This window comes from Salmo trutta, chromosome 38 (genome assembly GCF_901001165.1).
Source record: "Salmo trutta chromosome 38, fSalTru1.1, whole genome shotgun sequence".
NCBI lineage: Eukaryota > Metazoa > Chordata > Actinopteri > Salmoniformes > Salmonidae > Salmo > Salmo trutta.
In genome coordinates this window covers 21436868-21456402 of record NC_042994.1, presented here as the reverse complement: position 1 = coordinate 21456402, position 19535 = coordinate 21436868, and the positions used below count along the sequence as shown (strand labels likewise).

The following is a 19535-nucleotide window of genomic DNA, read 5'->3' as shown; positions in this document are numbered from 1 at the left end:
GGATGACCAGGACAAGTTTTCAAGTTTTGTAAGGCTCATCAGTTTTTCAAAAATATCACTGTGTTTATTTTGTGGTTTCATAGACATACAGTAGGCCTATATCCATAACATCTTTAGCTTAAAAGCTTTATATGACACACTGTAGAAACTATTTTGACTACTTCACTTCTGCTATTCATTTCATACTATACCATTGTGATCCAGGGCTATCAGGAGAGCTACCCAACCCCAGAGGGCCATCGTGGCTTCATCAGTGATGCCAGACTTCTGCAGATGCAGAGAGCTGAGAGAGAGGCCATGGAAGCAAAGCAAAGAAAGATAAGTGCTATCCATGAGAATTATGTCCGGACTGCTCTCATCGGGGTTGGCAGCACCTTCGCGCACCACTTCGTCCCCTCTATTCAGTGCATTCCGCGGCCGAAAGCTCCACCGAGGCCTTTGCCACGAAGGCTTGAACACATAGCTCTGGCCCCACTGAAGAACGTGGTGGGGGTGGACGGAGCCCAAGTTCGACCCGGATCTCACTCTCTGGAGTCCATCCAGGTGAATAAGTCATTCAGCAGCAGTAGCGTGCGGCCTGTTCCCGTCCCTCCCACTGGAGCTCCCTCCAAGAGGGGCAAGAAGAAGAAGGGCAGGCGGGGAGTCAAAGCCCTGAAAGTCCAGTTGGACCAGGGCTGTGCTGACAACAACAGACCCATTGACCTGATGGAGGAGGTGAGGGACATCGAGGCTCACCTGAAGGAGGAGGCCTGGAAGGTAGGATGGACTTTGAATTTATTGTAAATGTGAAAATTTGTGAAAACACAAGTGTAGACCTTACTGTGAAACCAACAGTGCAGTTCAAGAAGAGTTAGGAAAATATTTAACAAATAAACTAATGTAAACAATAATAATAATAAAAGTAACACAATGACATAACAATAACGAGGCTATATACAGGGGGTATCGGTACCGAGTCAGTGTGCGGGGGTACAGGTTAGTTGAGGGGGTACAGTGTGCGGGGGTACAGGTTAGAAAGGATACTCTCTTTGACGGCATGATAGAATAGATCCTAGAATACAGGATCTCTGTGTATTAGTTTATGTATATACTAGTTCTATATGCATTTCTATGATGGGAGCAATCTTTTCTGGTCTACGCCAAAGGTGGTACATGAGGTGAAGGCCATGGGCAGGAGAAGTTTGGGCTCGGCCATGTCCATGGGGGAAATAGCCACCAGCTCTCTGGGAAGCCTGAGCTCAGTGGATATGAACACCCCTGCGGAGCTCCGTGACTACTTGGATGTTGGGACCCCGGTAAAGTCGCGTGACAGCCCACCCAGGCCTGCTCCCCCTCCTACCAAGCCCAGGAGCAAACTGCCTCGGCCTACAAGGTTCCTTAGCCTTCAAAAGGCTGACACCGGCTCAGGTCAGTCCCTCTCATGTACTCACACTAATTTAAATTAGACAGGGAGATGAAGCTAGGTAGACTGATAGTAGGAAGGGAAGGGACACAAATGGCTTTAGCCCAGGGCTAAGACATTTTTCCACACTTGCTTTGCCTGTTGCACAGTGAGATAACCTTTGCTCAAGGCGAATTAGACCCTGCTTCTGAGCAGGGTGAGCACCAAAAAATGTGTGCTAAATTTAAAATGATATCATAATGAACTAAGATGTTCTAGTGTTAAAAGCTACAAACAGATATGGAAATGAGTAAATACATAAATACAGTTCACAGAGAGATAGATGTCTGCTGTCAACCCATAGACAAGAAGGCAGCCAGTGAGCCAAAGGGCCAAATAAAGAAAAGTCAGGACCAGGCCAGATTGCAGCCCCTGTCCAACCCAGAGCAGGCCCTGACTAAGACCTTCAAGCTGCTCCACTCTGCCTCTGATGACTGGTGAGCATTCACTGTAGACAAGACCAATGGAGCTAGGCTAAAGGAAGCACAGTGTAGTGTCCTTGGAAATGTAGAGTTGAGCTACAGAGCGTAGAAACTTCTGAAATTAAGAGACCAGAGTCCTAATTGATGAACATCATTATAATGTTTTTGGAAAATGTTGTGGAAATTGCTTACGTTTCTTTCACTGAATTGCAGGGAGAAGAAGATCGAGGGCTTGACCTCTGTCCGTGTGATGGCTCAGAACCACATGGACATACTGATGCCTAAACTCCATGATATCTGCCTTGCCATTATAAATGAGGTAGCTGTATTCATTCACTGCCCTATTCATTCATCTGCACCAATCTGCTACATTTGGAGAACAAGTCAAATTATTGTGTCACGTTTCTGATGTTCGTGGGTTGTACTGCTCAACATTAATAGCTGGTCCTGTGCATGTTATTATGATTCAGGTGAAGAACCTGCGCTCTGCAGTGTCCTGTGCTGCCATGGCCACACTGGGTGACATGTACGTCCACCTCCAGAGGGCCATGGACAGTGAGGTGGAGGGGACGGCACGCGTGCTGCTGCACAAAGCCAGCGAGGCCAACACCTTCATCCGGCAGGGCGCCAACTGTGCCCTGGGTCACATGGTGCAGAGCTGCACCCCTACCCGTGTCATGAATGCCCTGCTGGTCGGTGGGCTGAGGTAAAGAGGGAGAGGGGTCAATTAACACTCACTAAGGGGTAGATCCGGACTTCCACAAATGTTCACTTTGTCTCACATTGAAAGTTTGACTCGAGTGGAAGTTAGGATTCACTCCAAACAGACCTGAACTTTCTGGTGCAAAATGGTCACTGCTCGCTTAGGTATACCACACATTAGATTAGATTCAACTTTACTGTCATAGTACAAGTACAGTACAACGAAATGCAGTTAGCATCTGACCAGAAGTGCAAATAAAAGAGTGCAAAAAATGTACAAGTAAAACAATTAAGTACAATGTATGTTATTAAGTGGGATGTATAAATGTGCAATGAAGGCAAATGGCAAGTACAAATGGCAAGTCTAAATGTGCAATGAAGGCAAGTATTAGGGCCGGGACAATGCCAGTATCGCAATATATTTTCAATGGCAAAAATGAAAACACAAAGCAGATCTCACTCTTTGGTCCTTTAAAAACCTGCTGTATAAATCCGCTTCGTGTTTTGGATACTGGTATCGTCCCGGACCTAATTAGCAGTGGATGTATGTCATCTCTACACAAGAACATTTGTTAACACTTTATATGAAAGTGATGCTCCAGAGCAGGGCCGGCTCTAGCCTCTTTAGCCTCTTGGGGAGGTTTGGTTGGGAGACCCCCACACCAAGCGGGCCCCCAAAAATTATGGCACCCCTCTTGACGGCGGAGAGAAACATGTGCATATTAAAGTTAATTTCCTGTAATTCGACACTACAGTAAATGGTGACCCCGATGTGATATATCTTACAGATACTTTGGACTAAATTTGAGTTTATTCTATTCTATTATTCTATTGGGGCAGCAGGTAGCCTAGTGGTTAGCGCGTTGGACTTGTAACCAAAAGGTTGCAAGATCGAATCCCCGAGCTGACAAGGTAAAAATCTGTCGTTCTGCCCCTGAACAAGGCAGTTAACCCACTGTTCCTAGGCCGTTATTGAAAATAAGAGTTTGTTCTTAACTGACTTGCCACATGCAGGCAGAACAGCAGAAACAGGGTCAGCAGCACGACCAGGTGGACTAGGGACGGGGACAGCCAGGAGTCGTCAGGCCAGATAGTCCTGAGGCATGGTCCTAGGGCTCAGGTCTTCCGAGAGGGGAGAGCGAGAAAGATAGGAGAATTAGAGGGAGCATTTATATGATCACACAGGACACCAGATAAGACAGGAGAATTACACCGGATTATAACATAATGACCCTAGCCCCACGTTCAAAGGCACTTAAATATTGTCTTGCCCATTCACCCTCTGAATGGCACACATACACAATCCATGTCCATATTGTCTGTCACGACTTCCGCCGAGGTCGGTCCCTCTCCTTGTTCGGGCGGCGTTCGGCGGTCTACGTCACCGACCTTCTAGCCATCGCCGATCTACTTTTCATTTTCAAATCAAATCAAATCAAATCAAATTTTCCATTTGTTTTGTCCTTGTCTTACACACCTGATTTAGCCTTCCCTGTAGCTCAGTTGGTAGAGCATGGTGTTTGCAACACCAGGGTTGTGGGTTCAATTCCCAGGGGGGGCCAGCACAGGAAGAAATAAAAAATAAAAAAATGTATGCATTCACTACTGTAAGTCGCTCTGGATAACAGCGTCTGCTAAATGACGTAAATGTAATTTCATTCCCCCAATTACTTGTTCATTATTTAATCCTCTGTTCCTCCATGTTTGTTTGTGAGTGATTGTTTGTTTGTAATACGGTCCGTTATTGTGGCCTCGAATTATTGCGTTGTATTTGTGAATATTTGAGTAAATTATGTTTATTACTCATATCTGCTGTCCTGCGCCTGACTCCTCTACACCAGCTACACAAAGGCAATATTACATTGTCTCAAAACTTTAAAATCCTTATTTAACCTGTCACCTCCCCTTCATTTATACTGATTGAAGTGGATTTAACAAGTGACATCAATAATTGGATTCACCTGGTCAGTCTGTCATGGAAAGAGAAGACGTTCTTAATGTTTTGTATACTCAGTGTATTGACATGCATAAGAAAAAATACGAGAGAATGTTAATTCTAAAGCTTGCTGTGCTTTTACTCGGGAAAAACTAATAGCAACACAGCAAACTACTGATGAACTTCCCAGAGGAAATCAGAGCGCAGCATAGAGCAATTGGAAGCAGAACTTCAAGCATATGAAAAAGAGCATGATCAGACTAGGTCATTTCTACATGATGCGCAGCGAGATTTGTTAGAACAGAGCACAAATAGGCTCCAACGCGACATGTCTGACTGAGATGCAGATAGCTGCAAAGTCAGTCCCACCTAGGGTGTGGCCATGCCAGAGTATGTGAGCGGAGTGAGGAGTGGAGCTTGCCCTATTTGACTGGATCGTGGAGCAAGTTTCCCAGAGGCTGGAGCTTCGACTTTCTCGCCCCCTTCAATTTCGCTCCAGTAGTGCTCCAGTAGCACTCATTTTACAAGCTCAGGGCATGCCCGGCCCAACATGCATTTGTAGTCTACTTGTGTGCTGCTATAGCACCTTGCTTTAGCTACTGTCATCTAATATTCTAAATATCTTCATAAAGAAGCTGATAAAACACACAGGTGAAAAATCAAGGAGACTTACAAAGATGAGGAGGACCAAGAGCAAGAGAGGGAGTGCGGTTATGTAGTGTCCACAACTAAAGAATGAAAAGACAGGTATCCCGAAAGCATGTACTTACTACGTGTACATGCTAACAGAAAGGAACGAGGTGGGTAGCTAGGTAGGTGTCATTTTAGCGCATTATTTATAAACAAAAAATTATCTCTAAAAAGTTCAGTTAATTTTCCTTCTATTATCTACACAATAGGCCATCATTGATGGCATGTTAACTAACTCTATTACCTCTTTCAAGGAGCGTTCTGTTTTGATAGGGATATTTGACCTAAAATCCTTTAGGCCTACCTACAGAACAAAATAAAAATAACTACGCATCCCTGCCCAGCCGGGCATTAGTGGCCCAAACGGTGTTTAGCATCCCAAGTGGCTCTGAAGCTACAGACTCTGGCCAAACTCGTGATTCTAAAAATGAATTCAAAGGCACTGTAGACTGAGCCTAATGAGGCATTTTTATTTAATTTGTATTTCATTCTAAGTAAGTCAATCAGCATGTATGTGCAATTGATAGACTATAACGATTTAATACAACAAAATGCTGTTTAAATGCTGAGCTTACACGGAACCCAAACTGCCTGCGCGCGTGCGCCATAGTGTTGACAGTACCAAAATACAACAACTCATTTACAAAAAACACTGCAGCACAAACAAGTTACAACGTGAAATCGCCACTATCCCATTCATACCTTAGAGGACCAAACTACATCTCCCATAATGCAACGCCCGTACTGTTAGCTCCCAGTCTGCATCACAGAAAGGCACGCTAGCTAGCAACAGCAGCACTTTTAGCACTCTGTAAACTATATTAATAACAACAATAAAACTCACAGTTACATGTTTCTATAGTCTCACATTCCCTTATAACAACAATATCTACAGCATTAACCTTGGGATGTTTTATTTATTTCACGATATGGACTTCTACAAAGGAGTCATATCAAGACACACCTTTCTCTCTGGGTTTTCTCGGACTGATAAGAACGGCAGCTACGGGTAGCACCAGGGTGTTAGTAGGTGATGCATGCACCCAGATGAAATAAAATACATTAACAAAACCCGAAGATGTTAACATCATTCAGCTACTGTAACTGCCTACCTAACATCAACAGGCAGCACCAGTAGCGCAACAATTAAAAATAGACACCAAAAGTAAAGTTCCTGGCGATCAAAGCGATCTGACTCCCCCTTCTGTCTGAACTTGGAATATTCCTGTTCGCGGGCTTTGGCTCTCAACCTGGTTGTTCTGTTCTGCGTTGTGTACTATTCTAATTATTTGAAGTTTGATGGAATAACCATTTTAACTCTACTACAAATACATTTCGTATTAGGCTACATGTCTGACTCCTGACCTATTTAGAGTGTTTATATGCTGTTTAATACGACATGTAGCCTATTTGAAATTATGAGTGCTTCTTACAGTCACCTTTTCCTGTTGTTTACTTAAATACTTCATTCAAATCATATGGTTTGGTTTCAATATTTCAAAACCAAATGGTAGGTTATACGCCACAGCTTTCAGCCAATCAGCATTCAGGGCTCGAACCACCCGGTTTATAATTTCAATTATCTCGCCAACCCCCTCATCACCACTCTGGGTAGCAGAGTTTCAGTTGTATTTACATCTGTAGGTCTGATATCTGATTGGAAGTTCACTTTTATAGTAGCATATTGGTTGACAACTCACATTGTTTTATTCTAACAACTCAGAGGCTTTTACAATAGTCTTAGATTCATTGTCTCTCTCTTTTTCTTTGTTCCTGACCTGTGCTAGTGAGATACGCTCTCTCTCTCTCCACCCCAGCGACTCTTGGGGCATGGCCTTTCAGGCTATGACTTCTCTCCCTCTCTGATCATGCATAAGGTATTGCATTGTAATGTTTGTTAATGCCTTGTATATGATTTCATAATGTTAAATACCTTTCCACTCTCAGTCCAATTCTTGCTAGTCAATGTCAACTCATTGCCTAATGCTTGCGTGAATATTTTAAGTATCTTTATAGCGTAAAAGATAAACATTTTAACGTTTAAATAGTTATATATCAAATACTACCACACTACAAAGTCAATCAAGTTAATATACACCATCACAAATATTCACATGTTTTCATTTAGGCAGGTCTTAAGAAACACTATGATATTAAACCTCTACGGGATCAGTGTCTCCCCCCTGCGGGACGGTTGAGCTAATGTAGGCAAATGTGATTAGCATGAAGTTGTAAGTAACAAAAACATTTCCCAGGACATATATGGGCAGAAAGCTTAAATTCTTGTTAATTTAACTGCACTGTCCAATTTAAAGTAGGTATTACAGTGAAAGAATATCAATCTATTTGTTTGAGAAGAGTGCACAATGTATTGATAAACCAATTAGGCACATTTGGGCAGTCTTGATACAACACTTTGAACAGATATACAATGGTTCTTTGGATCAGTCTAAGACCTTGCACTGACACTGCTGGTATCTAGTGACCAAAATCAAAATTGTGCCTGGGCTGGAATTTAAATACATTTATAAATATGTATATAAATGGTGAGTCAAACCATTAATCAACCATTAACAAATGCCTTGACAATAACTCCTTTATAACTGGTTTATAGTACATTAGTAGTATATTATTAATAATTTACAAATTGTGAACATACTATGATCAAATACCTTATTTATTATCTGATAAATCATGAACAAATCATTTAAAACAGCGTTTATAAATGTGTAAATAACAATTTATAGATTTCTTATTGACATTTACAAATGTAGGAATAATGATTAATAAATGGTAATTAAACTCTTCACAAACAGTTTTTAAATGGTATATTAAGGGACTTTAATATAAAGTCTAACCGAACATTTTGATCCATCGATGAGATTTTATTAATACAATCCATTATCATTCGTCTCCTAACTCATGTATCTCTATGACATGTAACTGATGTGCTCTGTTTTTCCTTCCTCAGCCACCGTAACGCTGCGGTGAGGAGCTGCACTGCTCAGCACCTGGAGAGACTGGCTGAGGTCATGGGGATGGCTCGTCTCCTGTCGGGGAAGAAAGACCTCACTGACCGTTTCTTGATTGCCGTCAGTAAACTGGCTGTGGACCCTGCACAGGAAGTCAGGTGGGATGTTCCTCCTGTAAAGTAGCTTGCTTAAACATAATGGCCGGCCTTAACATAGGCCGGGATTCAACCATGGCTCGCTATAGCACTAGATTGCCGACAATGCAGCTTGTAAAGGTAATTTACTCTTGAGTCGACATCTGCAGCATTTACCACGAATACAAATTGAAATTGCCTTTAAAAGCCATATTGTCGGCTGTCTACAGCATCTATGCTAAAGGGTGTCATGGATTGAATTGTGGATTTTAGGTATTCCAAAACAACCACAGGTTCTCTTGGAGGGGAATAGTAATTGAAAACAAATAGGAAAAATTATAAACACAAATAAGTGCTACGTGGCATAGGAAAATCCAAGTCCAGGCACTCATGTGGATTTGAAAGTTAAAAAGCCAAAAGCTTAGCTGAAGCCAAAGGATGTTCTTCTCCCATCGCCAACTAGCGACCTCCTGTGGTGATCAATGCACGCTGACACAGTCGCCAGGTGTATGGTGTTTTCTCCAACACATTGGTGCAGCTGGCTTCCAGGTTAAGCGGGCTTTGTGTCAAGAAGTAGTACGGCTTGGCTGGGTTGTGTTTCTTAGGATGCACGGCTCTCGACCCTCTTGCAAATTCTACCTAATGTATGTCTTATTTTGATGGGATATTTTTTCTCAGGTTGCCATCAATTGAGTACTGTTTTTAATCAAAGACAGGAGAAATTATTTGATATGTTGCACGTTTAAGATGATATTAATATCTTTGTCCACAGGCATCATGGTCGCAATATCTTGAGAAACGTGGCCACCAATGGCGACTTTGCTAAAATGTGGGACAAATTCGCTCTGAGGAAAGAGCGAGAATCCTTGAGGGAGGTCATCTCAAAGGTTAACCTAAAAGAAAGGTACATTCTCTCTGGATGATTAGAAGAAGTATGACAAATGAGCTGATATGATTACAGAAATCCAATCCCACTGGGCACAGACATCATTTCAATGTCTAGTTTTGATTTAAATTTGGGAAATCAACCAAAATGTGAAATCAACCAAAAATGTTGGTTAAAAGTTGGGTGAAAAATATGTGTTTTCCACATTGATTCACCGTCATCACATAGATTTTTTTGTTGTTGAAATGAGGTGGAAACAACGTTTATTCAATTCGTTTTGGCCCAATGGGATGAATTTCATATACTGTAAGATTATATCTTTCTTTCTTTTCTCTTTTTCAACAGGAATATCTGAATAATCCCCAACTTGACTATATATTTGTATCGAAATATTTGCACATTTCCCAACTTGACTATTGTCCCCTCCAGTCCCCAAACTCCAATATTTTCACTCGTTCTAAGAAGTTTGACACTATCATCCAAACCCCCATGTAAATGCATCTTTAAGCTGCATCGACTCCTTGTCCAAGTCCTGAATCCACTATAAGGCAATATGAACCACATTCAAAGCACTAAATGACCTTTCCTCGAAGCTCCTATCTGATCTACCAGCTCAATAGTGGTCTACTGAAACCATACTCACCATCTCAGGGGGTGCTCAGATCATCAACCACTGACCTCCACACCATCCTCAAAACCAGCAGTCCTCTTTTGGAGGCAGATTGGTCAGTGCTCCTGTATGGCACCAACATTGTGGATTTTCATCCAATACTACTGGACGATGAGAACATTCGTTGGACAATAAAATTAGGTAAAATGGAAGCTGGCTACAGTCTCAGTTTTATCCTCCAAGACAGTGTGAGGATGTGTAACAACAATCCCTGTGGCTCAGTTGGTAGAGCATGGTGTTTGCAACGCCAGCATGGTGTGTGTAACGCCAGGGTTGTGGGTTTGATTCCCACGGGGGGCCAGTACAAAAAAAATGCATGAAATGAAATGTATGAAATGTATGCATTCACTACTGTAAGTTGCTCTGGATAAGAGCGTCTGCTAAATGACTAAAATGTCAAATGTAATGTAAAATGTAACTTGATTATCTGGGCCAGATTACCGAATGGGCCCGCAGGTCACCTGCCCTGTGGGGCCCGACCTCCAGGGAATATCATCATAACATCCAAAACTAAAAGTATAGCGGTTGTATATTACAGATTGTGGAAGTTTTACAATTTGTGAGCTCGTTTCATAATTTGTAGCCATGTTTTATATAAATTTGTGCTCATTTTGTAGAAATTCGTGAGCATTTAAAAACATTTAGTGGGGATGTTTTATATCAATTTGCTTACTGGTGCTCTTCCATGCCGTCCCGTGAAGGGCTGCGTCACTTGAGTGGGTTGAGTCACTGACGTGATCTTCCTGTCTGGGTTGGTGCCCCTCCTTGGGTTGTGCCGTGGCAGAGATCTTTGTGGGCTATACTCGGCCTTGTTTCAGGATGGTAAGTTGGTGGTTGAAGATATCCCTCTAGTGGTGTGGGGGCTGTGCTTTGGCAAAGTGGGTAGGGTTATATCCTGCCTGTTTGGCCCTGTCCGGGGGTATCGTCGGGTGGGTCACAGTGTCTCCCAACCTCTCCTGTCTCAGCCTCCAGTATTTATGCTGCATTAGTTAATGTGTCGGGGAGCTAGGGTCAGTCTGTTATATCTGGAGTATTTCTCCTGTTTTATCCGGTGTCCTGTGTGAATTTAAGTATGCTCTCTCTAATTCTGTCTTTCTTTCTCTCTCTCTTTCTCTTTCGCTTTCTCTCTCTCTCTCTCTCTCTCTCTCTCTCTCTCTCTCTCTCTCGGAGGACCTGAGACCTAGGACCATGCCTCAGGACTACCTTGCCTGATGACTCCTTGCTGTCCCCAGTCCACCTGGCTGTGCTGCTGCTCCAGTTTCAACTGTTCTGCCTGCGGCTATGGAACCCTGACCTGTTCACCGGACGTGCTACCTGTCCCAGATCTGCTGTTTTCAACTCTCTAGAGACAGCAGGAGCGGTAGAGATACTCTGAATGATCGGCTATGAAAAGCCAACTGACGTTTACTCCTGAGGTGCTGACCTGTTGCACCCTCGACAACCACTGTGATAATTTTTATTTGACCCTGCTGGTCATCTATGAACATTTGAGCATCTTGGCCATGTTCTGTTATAATCTCCACCCGGCACAGCCAGAAGTGGACTGGCCACCCCTCATAGCCTGGTTCCTCTCTAGGTTTCTTCCTAGGTTCTGGCCTTTCTAGGGAGCTGTTCCTAGCCACCGTGCTTCTACACCTGCATTGCTTGCTGTTTGGGGTTTTAGGCTGGGTTTCTGTACAGCACTTTGAGATATCAGCTGATGTAAGAAGGGCTTTATAAATAAATTTGATTTGAAATTTGATTTGATATATGCTCCTTAAAACCAATGAGGAGATGGAAGATGCAGGACTTGCAGCGCGTCCAGTGTCACAAATAGAACCAAGTTCTCTTTTAGCACCTGGCTAAGCAGATGCTCAGTGCAATGATTGAATAACATATATGTGTACATTTATTTTGCAACGCTCGCGCACGCCACGTGTCTGGTCTGGTCAGGATGTTACAGAGATAGACAGGACTCCAGTCATGTCATACTGCAAAACACCACTAGATGCCGGACATACCATTTGCATAGATGGGAATAACGAAGATTTCATGTAAAAACCATTCATGAGAATATTTAAAGAAAGGGAAAGGGGAATAGCTAGTTAGAGCACAAGTGGAAAAGGGTAGTCACTAGTGGGGACAAAAATAATGTTTGCTTCTTTCTGCCACACATTACAACAGTGGTTGTTGTATTTTCTGTTCTGTTTGATTATCACTGGATTTGGGCTTTGCACCTGGCTAAGCAGATGCTTGCGCACGTGCAATGATTGAATAACATGTATGTGTTCATTTATTTTGCAACTGGTCTGGTCAGCATGTTAGAGATAGACAGGACTCCAGTCATGTCATATTGCAAAACACCACTAGAAGCCGGACATACCATTTGCATTTGGGGCCAAGGCAATGCTCTGTGTTCTTTTCAGCTGTTTTTTACATAACAATGGCTAACTGTGAACTTTAACACCTTCTCACAAAGCAACAGACTTGAATGATGCAGAGATTGTTGATGCCCTCGCCATAAGTCTTTAGAGCTGACATTAACATAAAACACTAGCGAAACCATGGAGTGTGGGTAAGTCTATATGGAAAAGTACCACTAGAGGGAGCCACATCCCAACATGTGATCCTGGATCCACAAATCTATCAGCAAGTGTCAACATTTCTGCAAGGTCTCACAGTCTCACATCAGAGTTAGACGTTCATCCATGTTTCTCAAACGTCAAATTTCAAAGTTGTTCTAAACATTAAATCTCAAAGTGTTTAAGGTTAAATTTACGGATTAACTCCGGATTTTAAGGTTAGGGTTAAGTTTAGGCATTAACTCCGAAATCTTAAGGTTAGGCATTAACTCCAAATGGTTAAGGTAAGGGGTAAGGTTTGGGATAGGCTTATAACAAAACTATCAAAAATGACTTTCTATCGCTGGATTCAACCATGAAACCTTTGGAGTCAGAGGCAGATGCTTTTCCACATCCACAATGTCCTAGAAAAACCAAAACTTACTCAAAGGTAACAGCACTCACTGTTGCCCCTGGTGGCCGGTTTCCACGTCATATCCTGACATCCTCAGCCATGGATGGATGTCGAATACTGACTTGTATCACGGGTGATCTGCCTGCAAAACTCTGATTCCATTCCAGTCTGGCTCAGCTCAGCAAATGTAGCAATTGGACATTTGAAAACGTAGAAAATCCAATTCAATGATATTGTTGTTTCCTGAACTGAGTGAACTCATGAACTGCATTTAACTTCATTTTCAGAGTTAATTGAGTTGAAATGGAATGAAGGCTAACCATGGTCCTTCCCTGTAAAGTCTAGACCTTTCCCATCAAAACCCCAAGCCCCCATCCTTGTCTACAGTGTCTTCAGAAAGTATTCATACACCTTGACTTATTCCACATTTTGTTGTGTTACAGTCTGAATTCAAAATTGATTAAATATATGTTTTTCTCTCACCCAGCTACACACAGTACACCATAATGAAAAAGTGAAAACATATATTAGGAAATGTTTGCAAATGTATTGAACATTTAATACTGAAATATCTAATTTACATAAGTATTCACACCCTTGAGTCAATACTTTGTACAAACACCTTTGGCAGTGATTACAGCTGTGAGTCTTTCTGGGTAAAGTCTCTAAGAGCTTTCCACACCTGGATTGTGCAACATTTGCCCATTATTCGTTTCAATATTCTTCAAGCTCTATACCAGGCAGTGTCAGAGGAAGGCCTTAAAAATTGTCGAAGGCTCCAGCCACCCAAGTCATAGACTGTTCTCTCTGCTACTGCACAGCAAGCGGTCCCGGAGTGCCAAAAGGCTCCTTAACAGCTTCTACCCCTAAGCCATAGCACTGCTGAACAGTTAATCAAATGGTTACCCGGACTATTTGCATTGACCCCCTTATTTTATTCATATTTGTTCTTATTTTCTGCACTGACTCTCTTCCACAGGCTCGATATACACTCACTGGACTCTAACCATACACTTACATATACTACACTGACACTCCAAAACACACACACAAAATGGTTTAAGGGCAACAAAGTCAAGGTGTTGGAATGGCCATCACAAAGCCCTGACCTCAATCCTATAGGGCAGAACTGAAAAAGCGTGAGCGAGCAACGAGGCCTACAAACCTGACTCAGTTACACCAGCTCTGTCAGGAGGAATGGGCCAAAATTCACCAAACTAATTGTGGGAAACTTGTGGAAGGCTACCCGAAACGTTTGACCCAAGTTAAACAATTTAAAGGCAATGCTACCAAATACTAATTGAGTGTATGTACACTTCTGACCCACTGGGAATGTGATGAAAGAAATACAAGCTGAAATAAATCAATCTCTCTACTATTATTCTGACATTTCACATTCTTAACATAAAGTGGTGATCCTAACTAACCTAAGACAGGGGATTTTTACTAGGATTAAATTTCAGGAATTGTGAAAAACGGAGTTTAAATGTATTTGACTAAGGTGTATGTAAACTTCCGACTTCAACTGTATACGGTATATATATATATATATAAACTCAGCAAAAAAAGAAACGTCCTCTCATTGTCAACTGCGTTTATTTTCAGCAAACTTAACATTTGTAAATATTTGTATGAACATAACAAGATTCAACAACTGAGACATAAACTGAACCAGTTCCACAGAAATGTGACTAACAGAAATGGAATAATGGAAATTGAATAATGTGTCCCTGAACAAAGGGGGGGTCAAAATCAAAAGTAACAGTCAGTATCTGGTGTGGCCACCAACTGCATTAAGTACTGCAGTGCATCTCCTCCTCATGGACTGCACCATATTTGCCAGTTCTTGCTGTGAGATGTTACCCCACTCTTCCACCAAGGCACCTGCAAGTTCCCGGACATTTCTGGGGGGATTGGCCCTAGCTCTCACACTCCGATCCAACAGGTCCCAGACGTGCTCAATGGGATTGAGATCCGGGCTCTTCGCTGACCATGGCAGAACACTGATATTCCTGTCTTGCAGGAAATCATGCACAGAACGAGCAGTATGGCTGGTGGCATTGTCATGCTGGAGGGTCATGTCAGGATGAGCCTGCAGGAAGTGTACCACATGAGGGAGGAGGATGTCTTCCCTGTAATACACAGCGTTGAGACTGCCTGCAATGACAACACCTCCAAATCGATCCCGCTTCAGAGTACAGGCCTCGGTGTAACGTTCATTCCTTCGACGATAAACGTGAATCCGACCATCACCCCTGGTGAGACAAAACCGCGACTCGTCAGTGAAGAGCACTTTTTGGCAGTCCTGTCTGGTCCAGCGATGTTTGGTGAGGACCTGCCTTACAACAGGCCTACAAGCACTCAGTCCAGCCTCTCTCAGCCTATTGCGGACAGTCTGAGCACTGATGGAGGGATTGTGCGTTCCTGGTGTAACTCGGGCAGTTGTTGTTGCCATCCTGTACCTGTCCCGCAGGTGTGATGTTTGGATGTACCGATCCTGTGCAGGTGTTGTTACACGTGGTCTGCCACTGCGAGGATTTTTAAATGTATTTTATTTATTTCACCTTTATTTAACCAGGTAGGCAAGTTGAGAACAAGTTCTCATTTACAATTGCGACCTGGCCAAGATAAAGCAAAGCAGTTCCACAACATACAACAACACAGAGTTACACATGTAGTAAAACCAACATACCGTCAATAATACAGTAGAAAAATAAGTCTATCTATATACAATGTGAGCAAATGAGGTGAGAGAAGGGAGGTAAAGGCAAAAAAGGCCATGGTGGCAAAGTAAATACAATATAGCAAGTAAAACACTGGAATGGTAGATTTGTAGTAGAGGAAAGTGCAAAGTAGAAATAAATAATGGGGTGCAAAGGAGCAAAATAAATCAAATAAATAAATACAGCAGGGGAAGAGGTTGTTGTTTGGGCTAAATTATAGATGAGCTATGTACAGGTGCAGTGATCTGTGAGCTACTCTGACAGCTGGTGCTTAAAGCTAGTGAGGGAGATAAGTGTTTCCAGTTTCAGAGATTTTTGTAGTTTGTTCCAGTCATTGGCAACAGAGAACTGAAAGGAGAAATGGCCAAAGGAGGAATTGGCTCCGGGGGTGACCAGAGATATAACTGCTGGAGCGCGTGCTACAGGTGGGTGCTGCTATGGTGACCAGTGAGCGGAGATAAGGGGGGACTTTACCTAGCAGGGTCTTGTAGATGACCTGGATCCAGTGGGTTTGGCGACGATTATGAAGCGAAGCCCAGCCAACGAGAGCGTACAGGTCGCAGTGGTGGGTAGTATATGGGGCTTTGGTGACAAAACGGATGGCACTGTGATAGACTGCATCCAGTTTTTTGAGTAGGGTATTGGAGGCTGTTTTGTAAATGACATCGCCGAAGTCGAGGTTTGGTAGGATGGTCAGTTTTACGAGGGTATGTTTGGCAGCATGAGTGAAGGATGCTTTGTTGCGAAATAGGAAGCCAATTCTAGATTTAACTTTGGATTGGAGATGTTTGATGTGAGTCTGGAAGGTGTCGGGTCGCGTCAATTCAAATCTGATATTACAACAAAATAGTTAGCAAAGAGTAACTCCTGTTTTCTTTGTACTTTAATTAATGCAAACACTTGAATGGAAAATATGATGTTCGTATATACGGTCTCACTGTAACACCACGCAGGGCAAAACAGCGAAGAGAACGTCACATCCTTTGTTCTCCCTTATATACTCTGACAGAGATAGTTCCTGCTCACTGCTGGCCTGTCAGAGGGAGGATGAGCATGGTTTAAACTTACTCATCCTATCGTTGGCGTGCAGGCTGGTCCCAACCTCGTGACGCACTTCCTGTTGCCGGGTGTAGTTATTGTCTTTAGCAGTTGACTTATCTATAGTTTATATACTTAATATTGTATCATAGCTTCCCTGGTATATTATATAGGTTATGCAAACAAATAGCCAGTTCAATCCTAACAAAGGAGAGTTTACAGTCTAACCAGACACCTAGGTATTTGTAGTTGTCGACATATTCTAAGTCAGAACCGTCCAGAGTAGTGATGCTGGACAGGCGGGCAGGTGCAGGCAGCGATCGGTTGAAGAGCATGCATTTAGTTTTACTTGTATTTAGGAGCAGTTGGAGGCCACAGAAGGAGAGTTGTATGGCATTGAAGCTCGTCTGGAGGGTTGTTAATACCATATATATTTTTTTTTATCCAGATTTTTATTTCTTCATTTTCGTGACCCAAAATTGGTGACTCGGTCATGCCGAACTAGCGACATTCTGAACTGGCCTAAAAAAAAAACATTTTAAAACCATTTTCAAAAAACATTTCAGATTTTTATTTTTGTCACCCAAAAACGATGACTCCGATCATGCCGAAATAGCGACATTTAATTAAACCATTTTCAAAAAAAAGTGCAGATTTTTTTTTTTTTTTCGTGACACAAAAACGGTGACTCCGGTCATGCCGAACTAGAGACATTCTGGAAAGGCCTAAAATAACATTTTAAAACCATTTTCACAAAAAAGTACAGATTTTTATTTTTATTTTTGTGATCCAAAAACGGTGACTCCGGTCATGCCTAACTAGCGACATTCTGGACAGGCCTAAAAAAATATTTTAAAACCATTTTCAAAAAAGAAATCCAGATTTTTATTTCTTGATTTTCGTGACCCAAAATTGGTGACTCAGGTCATGCCGAACTAGAAACATTCTGGAAAGGCCTAAAATAACGTTTTAAAACCATTTTTACAAAAAAGTGCAGATATTTATTTTTATTTTTGTGATCCAAAAACGGTGACTCCGGTCATGCCGAACTAGCGACATTCTGGACAGGCCTAAAAAAAGATTTTAATGCCATTTTCAAAAAAAGTGCTCATATTTCCCCTTCATATTCATGACACAAAAACGGTGACTCCGGTCATGCCGAAATAGCGACATTCTGGAAAGGCCTAAAATAACATTTTAAAACCATTTTCACAAAAAAAGGCAGATATTTTTTTTTTCATTTTTGTGACACAAAAACGGTGACTTCGGTCATGCCGAACTAGCGACATTCTGGAAAGGCCTAAAATATAGTTTTAAAACCATTTTCACAAAAAGTGCAGCTTTTTATTTTTGTGATCCAAAAACGGTGACTCCGGTCATGCCGAACTACCGACATTCTGGAAAGGCCTAAAATAACATTTTAAAACCATTTTCACAGGTGCGGGCAGTGATCGGTTGAAGAGCATGCATTTCGTTTTACTTGCATTTAAGAGCAGTTGGAGGCCACGGAAGGAAAGTTGTATGGCATTGAAGCTCGTCTGAAGGTTAGTTAACACAGTGTCCAAAGAAGGGCCAGAAGTATACAGAATGGTGTCGTCTGCGTAGAGGTGGATCAGAGACTCACCAGCAGCAAGAGCGACATCATTGATGTATACATAGAAAAGAGTTGGCCCAAGAATTGAACCCTGTGCCACCCCCATAGAGACTGCCAGAGGTCCGGACAACACCCTCCGATTTGACACACTGAACTCTATCAGAGAAGTAGTTGGTGAACCAGGCGATGGAATCATTTGAGAAACCAAGGCTATTGAGTCTGCCGATGAGGATGTGGTGATTGACAGAGTCGAAAGCTTTGGCCAGGTCAATGAATACGGCAGCACAGTATTGTTTCTTATCGATGGCGGTTACGATATCGTTTAGTACCTTGAGCATGGCTGAGGTGCACACATGACCAGCTCTGAAACCAGATTGCATAGCGGAGAAGGTGCGGTGGGATTCAAAATGGTCGGTAATCTGTTTGTTGACTTGGCTTTCGAAGACCTTAGAAAGGCAGGGTAGGATGGATATAGGTCTGTAGCATTTTGGGTCAAGAGATTCCCCTTCTTTGAAGAGGGGGATGACAGAAGCAGTTTTCCAATCTATGGGAATCTCAGACGACACGAGAGGTTGAACAGGCTAGTAATAGGGGTTGCAATAATTTCGGCAGATAATTTTAGAAAGAAAGGGTCCAGATTGTCTAGCCCGGCTGATTTGTAGGGGTCCAGATTTTGCAGCTCTTTCAGAACATCAGCTGAATGGATTTGGGAGAAGGAGAAATGGGGAAGGCTTGGGCAAGTAGCTGTGGGGGGTGCAGTGCTGTTGACTGCAGTAGGGGTAGCCAGGTGGAAAGCATGGCCAGCTGTAGAAAAATGCTTATTGAAATTCTCAATTATAGTGTGTTTATCGGTGGTGACAGAGTTTCCTATCCTCAGTGCAGTGGGCAGTTGGGAGGAGGTGTTCTTATTCTCCATGGACTTTACAATGTCCCAGAACTTTTTTGAATTTGTGTAACATGAAGCAAATTTCTGCTGAGGATGATCAGCTGTCCGTCCTGTCTCCCTGTTGCGCTGTCTTAGGCGTCTCACAGTACGGACATTTCAATTTATTGCCCTGGCCACATCTGCAGTCCTCATGCCTCCTTGCAGCATGCCTAAGACACGTTCACGCAGATGAGCAAGGACCATGAGCATCTTTCTTTTGGTGTTTTTCAGAGTCAGTAGAAAGGCCTGTTTGGTGTCCTAACTTTTCATAACTGTGACCTTAATTGCTTACCGTCTGTAAGCTGTTAGTGTCTTAATGACCGTTCCACAGGTGCATGTTCAATAATTGTTTATGGTTCATTGAACAAGCATGGGAAACAGTGTTTAAACCCTTCACAATGAAGATCTGTGAAGTTACATGGATTTTTACGAATTATCTTTGAAAGA

General features: G+C 42.5%; 1 protein-coding gene across 3 annotated transcripts; it reads left to right on the top strand.

Moving 5' to 3' along the window:
* Positions 1 to 674: 674 nt before the first annotated feature.
* Positions 675 to 10106, top strand: LOC115178480 (TOG array regulator of axonemal microtubules protein 1-like). 3 transcript variants are annotated; one of them, XM_029739691.1, is made up of 8 exons: positions 675 to 756; positions 1146 to 1407; positions 1710 to 1878; positions 2077 to 2182; positions 2334 to 2569; positions 8163 to 8321; positions 9070 to 9201; positions 9529 to 10106. In XM_029739691.1, the coding sequence occupies exons 1-8, from the start codon at positions 706 to 708 to the stop codon at positions 9536 to 9538; spliced, it is 1125 nt and encodes a 374-aa protein (XP_029595551.1). In that variant the 5' UTR covers positions 675 to 705; the 3' UTR covers positions 9539 to 10106. The 3 variants fall into 3 exon arrangements, with proteins under 3 accessions (XP_029595551.1, XP_029595552.1, XP_029595550.1); XM_029739692.1 differs by having other exon boundaries at positions 1746 to 1878; positions 9070 to 10106; XM_029739690.1 differs by having other exon boundaries at positions 9070 to 10106.
* Positions 10107 to 19535: the final 9429 nt, after the last annotated feature.

What these genes read in the sequence shown, in the direction of transcription:
- LOC115178480 (XM_029739690.1), top strand. Translation starts at nt 706, where the DNA reads ATGGAGGAGGTGAGGGACATCGAGGCTCACCTGAAGGAGGAGGCCTGG. An exon ending in CACTCTGCCTCTGATGACTG is followed by an intron (nt 1,879 to 2,076) that starts GTGAGCATTCAC and finishes ACTGAATTGCAG; the next exon opens with GGAGAAGAAGATCGAGGGCT. An exon ending in GACCCTGCACAGGAAGTCAG is followed by an intron (nt 8,322 to 9,069) that starts GTGGGATGTTCC and finishes CTTTGTCCACAG; the next exon opens with GCATCATGGTCGCAATATCT.